Genomic DNA, 10,130 nt, shown 5'->3' on the forward strand with positions numbered 1-10,130 from the left:
GTGTATAGTAAAATCTAAATACATGTGTAACTACTGGCTATCCATCCCCGTACCGTATTCTTGTGTGGGTGTGGTCACGCCATGCCCATCTCGTGTGACACCCCCCCTGTTACCAGGGTATGTGTAAGTCCGTTACACTAGAAGCCTGACTACGTAGACGCCCAACGATCGCGTGATCGCGTCCTTCGCTTCTGTAGCGGGATTGGCTGAGCGGAAGCCATTTTTCACACGAGCTCTAGGACCGACCCTGGATGCGCGCACATGAAAGCCGCCCTGTGGCAAGCCTCCAACAGCTTCCTCTGTGCCTCGTCGAAGTCATTAATAGCGATACCATTTTACCCAGAAGTCGAAAAGTCGGGAAACGGACATGGTGTCCGCAAGCTTTGAGCTGGGCTCACGTCGCGCAGCTGGCGCACCTCGCCCTCCTCTTCTTATTATCCCGGGAAAGAGTATCGAACTAGTAGACGAAATAATCCGTCGCCCGTTGCGGGCGCGGTGCTCGATTGACGAGGGCTTAATATGCGCTTTACTTGAAGCCGTGGACGCTCTTTCGGTAGGTTGCGACGCGTGCAGGAGACGAAGAAAGGCTCTGCCCGCGGGCACACTCGGAAGCAGCGAGGCTGGGTATATTTTGTATCCTAGACAGAGCGCTCATTGAGCAGGAATGCGCGCAGAAGATCCTGAAGATTTGGGAGTGTCTTAGACACGCGAGCCTCGTACGAGGCGAAAATTAAATGTGAATTGTGGGTGCTCACAGTTTTGATGAGGAAGAGTGTAACGGGGTTACACGTACCCTGGGTATAAAGGGGTGGGTCACACAAGACGGTGTAATCAAACAATGGTGTGGCTATACCTTAACAAGAAGTCATCACGTGGCTGGACTGCCAGTAGTTATGCATTTTAATTGTGGTTTACTATTTAATCAGGAAAACTTATAAATTGAGATATAGGCGGCTTTGCCGCAAATGAAACCAGGAAACAAAGTTAACTTTTGAACAGAAGAGTTCATTTGCTTTGGTTAAGGTTTTGGTTACTCTTGGAGTAAGCGGGTTGCGATCCGCTACACTTGTTCTGGTTCTTGTATAGAATAAAGGTCACCTACCTTAGATTAACTTATTCTAAGCGAAAGAGCTACGGCAGCCCCACTGCATACTCCCTCTCGGCTTCGATCGCCAATCGATCCATGACTCATGCATCTCAAGCCACGGTATAATATAATCAGGTTATAATGTTTGTCCATCCTGAGGACCGTGAATACTTTCTTCGATTTAAAGGCTTCAAGCTTCACTTGAAGATCAACCATAATTTTCTTCTCGATGACACCGCACCAGTGGCCAGCTTCACTAAGATAAAGCCGTAGTTTCTATCAAGTGCATACAAAAGCGTTAATTATGTTTAGCAACACTTTACTCACGCGCGTAATTATGCGACGCGTAAGATTCAATCAAGACTCTGAATGGACTACCGTAACCCTTCACACTCGCTGTGACCACGAGAAGACCAGTCGTTAACGATGGATAGCGATCTGTCAAGGGCTAAACCCCGTGAGTGGCTCTACCACCACGCTCATCGGAGTTTATAATTGACCGCTCTGCATCTACTGGATACCGGCGTTTCTAAACACCTCGTGATATTGGTACCACGAGGCTCGGAACCACTACGACGAGAACCGTATTGAGAAGTTCATCTTCCAAGTGGACAACCACGGCGGGTGTAACCAAAGGGTTGACACCCATAACAGCGCATTTGCTGCCAACGGACAGCCACCGCGCTGAGATCCATTAGTTTCTTGATTTCCAGCAGTAACAGTTACCGCTTCCATCGGATTGATTGATTGGTCACGTGCTTGACGTTGAAAGTATTCACACGCAATGCAAATAATATTGCGTCTTCCAGAGTCGTCGGAGTATGGCGGAAGACTTCAGTCTCAGGATGGCCTTTAGTGCGTCCTTCCATAAACACGGTGATCCATAGTACCTGTGGTAGTGGTTTGCTTGCCATATTGGCACGAAGCTCACGAAGTTTCTGTATGTAGTCTTACACATCCTCGAACGTTGTTGAAATGCCACATTCGGTAAAAGGAGCATCTATTCCATGGCCCTCTTCAGCTCTTGCCATGCGGCAAAGTAGCCGGGGCGGTTTACTTCCCATGTCATTGCCCAATCTTGTGCACGGTCATCCAAATGCGACATGGTAAACGGTAATTTAAATGCGACATAACAAAGGCCACTTTACTGCGGTCATCACGAATCTGGGTCATACCGATAGCAATGTCCATATATTGCTGGCCAAACGCAAGTTTCTCATCTTTGTTCCCGTGAAAGCTTTTCATCTTGATTTTACGTGACGTTCCGTGTGTACCGACAATGTTACCACCGATTGTGGTGGTGGTGACAGAGCTGACGTCGGGATGGTCTGGGATAAAATTACAATAATCTTTGCTCATACGCAGCGAAATTTGCTAAGCGTTGAGTTGTGGTGTCTTGATTTTGCTGGAGCATGTCGAAAACCGATTGATCACCGATTAAAGCTCGCAGCTTCATCACACACTCCCATTGCGAGTGTGTTAGGAGCGAGTATTTTCAAGGGCAACCAACCGCTTCCAGTCTCCACATTATTTTTTCGTTAAATCCATTGAGGTATTTAACGTTAGATTGACTACTAGCGCTACCAATTGCAACGGGAATTGCCCGACTGTATACATGCACTTACTGAGAACAAAATTAAATCGAACACGCTTCGCCGCCTGTAGCTCACTTCCAGCGAGCAGTTGACTTCCCCAAACGAGGAGAGAAAGGTTAAGTGACATTTATAATAAACTGATACGTGCCTTCAATTCTGATATATCTGATACAACTCCGCCATATATAGAGTTAATGTCAGACACACACAGAAGTATGTGGCTCACATAGCATGTGCCATGGGACAGATCCCATTACATACAAAAGATCTCGCATAAAAAAGCTTTGACTCGTTGCGCAGCGAAGTTGCCGTGTACTTTGCACGTAAAAGGCTTGACTCTCATAGCTTGCGTCGAAAAACCCGATTGACTCGCGTCTACCAGGAGTGGGGGCCAGAGTCTTTACTCTGACTTGTTGTCAAGTTATCTCTGCTGTTTTTAGAGATCATATATGTTGAAGTAATTTGAGGTAAACAAATGCTCAGTTATACGCTGCTGGTTTGCTCTGCTAAATCAATAGTACATATGAGGATAAATTCCATTTCGACTTATACTAAAAAGACGTTTTACTTCTCTCAACATGAAGCTGTCGTTTCTTTTTGACTTGAGGCTAGCTGTCAACATGACCTTGCACGCTCCTTTTTGGAGTTCCGTCATCTCTACATATACCAATGCTTGTATGCTTAGGAATGTTTACAATTTCTCCGAGAATTAACGTCTTGGATATCAATTCACCAAAGAACACATGATTAAACGTTACAACGTCCATAAAATGATGTGGACATTTTGAGGCTCATAACGATTTCGTCATCTTACGACACAGCGACAAAAGTTCTACTCAATCACTGCGCGGCGCGTTTTGAACATACTCGAAACACTATTCCGCTCCCTTGCACATAAATAAATGACTGAGCGAGACCCAGCAAAAATGCGGTCGTTGCGACAGACGCATTTAGAAAACTCCGGGGAGAATTCCGATATATTTTAGCACGAAAAAGGTATAAGTGATTTTTTCGAGTGCTGCACAAACTACTCTGCCGCCACCCGAGCGATGATTCCAAGAAAGGGGCGCCTTCTGTGCTCAGTATCCTTGTTTAACTAGTCTTGTACTAGGTGCATTTTTCGATCTATGGTAATTAATTCGACACCCCGCTGTAAGAATCACGACGATGACCAGATTATTAGCAACAAGCTTGACCTGGCTCAGGGATTCCTGCTTGTCACGACTGAATGCGCTGGACTGTCCCCAACTCTTGCCCAATCATGCTGCGATCAAATTTAAAATTCGAAGTCGCTCGTCGTGCTAGTATCGAGCTCACACACGACAATGCGCGTGGCCTTTCGATCATATCATGCTCAATGTGGGTGCAAAAAAGTTGCTCCTCGAGGGCTCTTTCAGCCCACAGAGTCAATTTCTGAAGTACTGTCTGCAATGGGATCAGTAGCTGTTGGGCAAACTCGTACACTCCATGAGGTATGTACCTTGAATACTATAAGCTGGCCAAAGTACCGATTAGTATCGGGCTCAATTCTCTACCCGTCTTAAGGCTCTCTAGTCTGCTTCACCAAACTCACTTCCACTTAGAATGTTACACCGTGCTTGGCTACAAAGCTAAAAGCACAACGCAAATGTCGAGGTAACCGACCACCCACCACCTTAAGTATCTCATGTTTGCTGTCCCGCGTTTCTTTATGAGACAGCTGTTACAGCTACCGACGAAGCGTCCTATTCACCGCAATTAGAACCGGTTGACACTGGCTCTTGTCGGAGGAAATAGTGGCCGAAAGTACACCAAAACGTAACGGGGCAAGGTTCTAGACAATCTGGCCAAACCGGGGCTTCAAGTTCTCACACTTTCCCAACTTAGGGCACCCTCCGACTTTACAAATACTGGTGATAGCCCAGTGTACCCGCCAACCTACCAAACCATCGAGGACCGTCTATTGCCTATTAATTAGTGCCGACGGAGGTCGAATCTTCGCGGCTACCTCTTGTAAGCTCTTTGGTTGTAGCAACACGTTGATTCTCTCCAAAAGTCGCGGGGACTGATGATGAGATTGGTATATTCCTGATTTTCTCTTTGAGATTTGCCATTTTACTATCTATTCTAGCGGTTTAAAATCCGCGTGGCTGCTTTGCTGCAGAAAGTAAACTGGCCATAGAAGATGGTAGCCGTTGTTTCGACTGTAAAAACACGTTTTTCGTCGAACCGGCTTGTAGGAGCGTAGTCGTGGTTTAGCTTCAGAATGCTGAACCATAATGCTGGATCTGCTTGCTCAATCTATAGGTTACAAAGATTATAACCCAATTTCTGCTTCGCTACGGCCTTCTTCAGCGCGTTTGCAACTTGGTCTTGTCGACCTGCAAAATGCGTTTAAAATATTCCTTTGTACCATAATATATTTGCATGTTCTGCCTACTTATGGCATCGGCGTGCTACTTTTGGCTGTCGTGGCACTCAGCCATAACGTCGAGCACCCTGCGCATGACGCTCAGTTATATCTTGTTACGAAGCGTAGCTGGACTGATGCTGGCACGTCAATCTGGCACTCAGCAATAACATCGGGCACCTTGCGCATGGCACTTTAATTATATCTCGCTACGAAGCATACCTCGACTGGCGCTGGCACGTCAGATTTGCTTGCCAGACTTCCACCCTCATTAAGACCCGAGTCACCTTGTGGCGGTTGCAAAAGCGTCCGAAGGTTCAGCAAATCACTTATGAAACATGGAGTCAACTCTGTAAGAACATCCCAAGGCCACTTTGCACAAATTGAATGAGTAGGAGCAACGAGCTCCAACACTGCACTCTCTCCACGCAAATGCTCCGGAAGATATCCTTCACAACGCGGTTCACAAAATTTTGGTGCTGAGCGCCTTGACGAGTATTTGCCAGAACTTCGCTGTAACGCGCGGATGTGTATCCTGCATAATGGCTAACAGCAGGCCATGTTGACATAACACTTTGACGAAGATCAGCTTGGCTGTATCCTTCCCGGTCAAAATTCTGCTGAACACAGCAAGATAAGCCAGCTATCTCAGAAGGTTCACAAAGACCTCAATACCGATATGAACAGATGCGTCTTTTGAGAACCCAAATTCAACGTGCTCAATGATGGACTGCCAACAATCTGCCGCAGTCGAAAAAAAGACCATAGGTGCCGCGGGATGAGGCGAGTGCTTAATTGGCTGATGCATATCATACGCCCACAACATATCTGCTTACCGAGTTAGACGTGTTGATCGCCACTTTCGAGTAATTGCGCTTCTTTTACACGGTGACCATTCAAAGTGGTTTTCGTGTGCCTCGTTTAAGTATTGTGTTTGGGTTCTTATTCATTCGGCACCACTAAACGCTGAGTATCATGCGTGATTCTTAGCCTGTTATTCGGCAAGCCTTGGGATAGAGTTTAGTGGGGCAGCGCCGCTAATTTAAGCTAGTCCGGACTATAATCTCCCTCGAAGTGTAATCGGCAAAAACGATAACCACCTTGCCTTTCTATGTGATAAATGTGCTGACGATGTCGCCGTGCGCAGCAACGCATATTCTATAGAGATCACAATCGAACTAAAGCCAAGCAGGTGATCCAAAATTAGGTGGTTCTTCTTAGCAGCTTTAAGCTGGTATCACGCAAATGCGATCGCATTGCCATCTGCATGGAGAAAATCGCAGCTAATTGCAAAAGCTGAAGCGTCACAAGAAACATGGAACGGCCATAACCGAGGCACGTATTGGGCTTTCTCTCGTACTCATAAGAAACCGCTGCGTCCCAGCCCAGAAGATTGACAAAGCATCGTGCTAAATCAACATGGTGCAATGTGCTGAGCAATCGTCGGTGAGGCCAAGTGATTTGTCCTGACCAATAGTTCTCATCGTTGTGTTATCTGCCCACAGGTTTTGCTCTTCTATGTAGCAACCCAGAGAGAGAACTTGGTCGGTGCCAAAGGAACACTGATGAAAACTTCATTAGTTACTGGCACCCGAACATCTCTAGCAAGTGTTTGATGCAATTCATCACATCCGCCTTCTCGTGCACTGCACTATTAGAAAAGAAACTATTGTCAAAATACGTTTTATCGGAGCAACGGTGTGGCTCGAAGGGCTACGAAAGCAGCCATTTGTTCGTCACTAGTGCATTAGACAGTCTAAGTGATATAGCTAGCCAGTCAGGGAGCATGTCAATCAAAATAATCATCCAAGTGCACGTCTCTCATCAAAATTTAATAAACAATTAGCTTGATCGAGGCACTTGATAACTTGCAGCTGACCATGCAATTTTGCATTACATTCTTTCACAAGTCGATGTTTGTGCCGGAAACGTAGCTGTACTTAGCTTATTATTATTATGAGTAGCTCATCACTTGCCGTTAGCCATTCTGACATAGAGAATCGGCGCCAAATGTAGTGATTTCACTTTCTCTCACCAAGTCTGTTTCGTGCATCACAGAAAAAGAAGTCGCATTGCTCCCTTGGTAAGAGACATTGCCATTTTACGCAATGTTTGGCCCCAGGAATTAAGTCAATTCCACGAAACGCTCCCAATGAGAGGCTGACCTGCGTGGTGGGTCCCCCGTCACCATCTCGTAGTATTCGCTTATAGTTGAAAGAGTCAGTAGATCCTTCAGGATTGCTATTTATATCCTAACACTCAGTGCTCTGCGACTATCCTCAGTGTCAGATATATACATGCAGACGACAAACTAAATTCCTCCTTCCGTGCCAACCCTACCATTTATTTCTTTCCGCTTTTGACATTTCTTGAAGAGATCCCAAAAAAATTATTAGATCTTCGACTGGATGCAGTGAGGGAATCGTTACATCTCCAAAAACTACCCAGGTCACTCCACTAACGAGTGAATCGATTTCTCCGCCACAGACTTGTGGGATCTCACTGCCCCACACGGTGGACTCGTCACGCAGGGGTAGTGACTCAGCAATACTGTTACAACATGACAAGGATAAACGATCGCTTTTGTTTATATACCCTAGCCCTTCTATTCACGACTAACCCTTGCCCTCAAACTTAACCGACTCTAATCCGAGAGGTTGCGTTACCCAGTCGCTTCTACTCCCTACAGCCTCTATGATTGAAAAGGCCAGCTCCGAGTATCGTTCCGCAAATAGATCCTGAAAACCAAGCATACAGTCATTCTTTTGTGTCTCAATATAGAAACACTCTGGACACCCCGATTAACAATTGTTTTTCACATCCCATCGAAGATCTCCTTTAGCTGCCGCTTTAGCCGTCCAAGCGAGAGGCACCTTGCAGTATCATTGTTGTCAGTTTTGGGAAATCCGATATTCTATATGGGAGCGATTGAAGCTTCATGCCTGCGTCTTAAGCGCTCTTCTTCCTGGCAAAAAGTGGGTTCATAACTCCTTAAACTTCCACCAAGGAAGAAGTGCGTGGCATATATTTTTTTTAACTTCTAGTAAACCCCTGGCTCGTGGCGTTCCCCGTAACACGATACCTAGGACGAGATCGTAACCTGAATCTGGGTCTAAGACCAGATGCTGTCAATGTTTTCAAGCCGCACTTAAAGGCGCAATTTAGCATTTGACATATTTACCAGACCCTTCGTCGCAAGATGAACGAGTATCATGTGCGCAATTGGAACTGTCAACTCTGTCTACTGCTCTTGACAGCCACATGTCGAGCGCAATTGCCTGACGCTTGTGAATCTATCAGGACTTTCCACGTATTTCCAAAGCCCAGGACCTTGATTTTGGCTATAAAAAACCCTGTTCTTTACGCCCCATATCTCTAAGACGGAGCCGCTTCTTTTGGAATGGTCTTAGTGGTTTGTCGTCCGCCGTTAAGCTGATACCCGACCCTTCATACCTCCAAGTTAAGATCAAAGAGGGCACACAATACGCAATTTATCATACGATCGCAGATAAAGCGATCTAGCTCTCTTTCACTTCAGCATGACTAATGCTCATCACCTCAGTTGTGCTAGAAGAAGTACCAATCCCGAATGCATCTAGATCTCGAGACATAGATGTAAAAATCATCGATCAACGCGAAAACTATCACTTCCTTGATAAAGATAGGCTGGATGCGGAAGGGATCATTGCTTGCTGAACCCACTCCTAAACCCTCCAGCAAAATGGAAACGATACCGTCTCCCGACGAAAAAAAACATTCCATTGATAATTAGGGGCTAATGGAAATATTCTACCAGTTCTCGCCTCCTCTGGCGGATAGACAAGTACTTTATGCGCGCCTTGTAAGTCTAGTTAGACGGTACGAACACTCGCGACATCTATCGCTTCGATCGTTCTACCTCGTTCAAGTAGGTATTGCACCTTAGTGCCCATGCTTTCTTCTTCCTGACACAGTCAAATTGACGCCTGGGTTGCGCGCGACCTCATAGCCAGGCGACCACAAGCGTCATGCCGTTCGGATCATGGCTAAACCCACGACCATCTCAACTTCCTCGTTCAAAGAGAGAAATTCTCTTCGTCCCGGACTACAAAGGCTTGGGCGCTCAACGGCAACACCCAACGGTGAGAGTCATCTTTACCGTCACCGGCACCCTGCTGGGTGCTCATGGACGTGCCTCACCGGCGCGCTCTCAAAGCAAGTGGTGCTCCCACGCGATCAAGTATCACTTTCAGTCAGTTGACCTTCAGTTCCTCGGCCGATGAAGATGGAAGATAGCAGCCATTCAGCTAGTCTTTTTTTTTACCGAAAACAAGTATTTGAGCATTCGTGGTCCGCCCTCAACGATGATTCAATCCTTCAACGACTCGGTTGCGAATTCGGCTACATTGCAACGGGGTGTCGTGCACATTTAACATAGGAGGCTTTGAACCGTCAGAGTCCGCATTTAGAAGCGCACAGAAGTTGGGTCTGTGCGGTACTACCTAGAGCGAAGCTGCGGGCATCTAAGGTTATCAACACTGTTAGTTTGCGCTACAATTTCAAAAGGACATATTTTTCGGCTTACTTCTTTTGTTGCTTTCAATGATCAAACTTTCCTTCTTTTCTATAGTGTGACGTGTACCACTGCTCATAGCTTCGTTATTTTCATGAATACCGTTATTCCTGTAATATAATGAATATTAACGATTACATCAAGTACAACGTGAATTATGTAGAATTGTACCGAGTGATGATTTGAAAAGAAAAGTTCCTGAGCAAAATAGTGTATTTAGCAGCCTTTAACATCTTAGGCGCATAAATTACATGGTGCTGTTGAGATCAAGATTTTGCTTTCTAGGGACGACCTTGAGATATATTATACTCCCTCTGTCTTAAAATAAAACCCGTGTTTGGCATAATTCGCAAACATAACGAGATTTTTAACCGGAATCCTTTGAAGTCAATTCTGTTAGGCGCAAAACAATACTCCGTGAGTGCTCCCCAGTTTTTGTGCCCAACCACAGTTTTTATGTTGAGATATCTACTGCCAAAAATCGAGATTTAGTCCGTCTTTTTTGGG

At 45.8% G+C, this 10,130-nt stretch overlaps 2 protein-coding genes across 2 annotated transcripts in view; both read left to right on the plus strand.

The window, feature by feature from the left end:
• PHALS_00524 (uncharacterized protein) overlaps positions 1 to 127 on the plus strand; it is a gene marked incomplete at both ends in the record, with an annotated part of 1,825 nt that extends 1,698 nt beyond the window's left edge. The window contains one exon of the mRNA XM_024717212.1: positions 1 to 127. This exon is cut by the window's left edge and continues 541 nt beyond it. Within this exon, the coding sequence (XP_024572572.1) occupies positions 1 to 127 (127 nt within the window).
• An 8,490-nt stretch (positions 128 to 8,617) lies between these two features.
• PHALS_00525 (uncharacterized protein) lies at positions 8,618 to 8,843 on the plus strand (the record flags this gene model as incomplete). Its single annotated transcript, XM_024717224.1, has 2 exons — positions 8,618 to 8,686; positions 8,751 to 8,843. 2 exons carry the CDS (start codon positions 8,618 to 8,620, stop codon positions 8,841 to 8,843), a joined length of 162 nt encoding a protein of 53 aa, XP_024572573.1.
• Between the last annotated feature and the right edge of the window lie 1,287 nt (positions 8,844 to 10,130).

Source organism: Plasmopara halstedii (genome assembly GCF_900000015.1).
Source record: "Plasmopara halstedii genome assembly, contig: Scaffold_113, whole genome shotgun sequence".
Lineage (NCBI taxonomy): Eukaryota > Oomycota > Peronosporomycetes > Peronosporales > Peronosporaceae > Plasmopara > Plasmopara halstedii.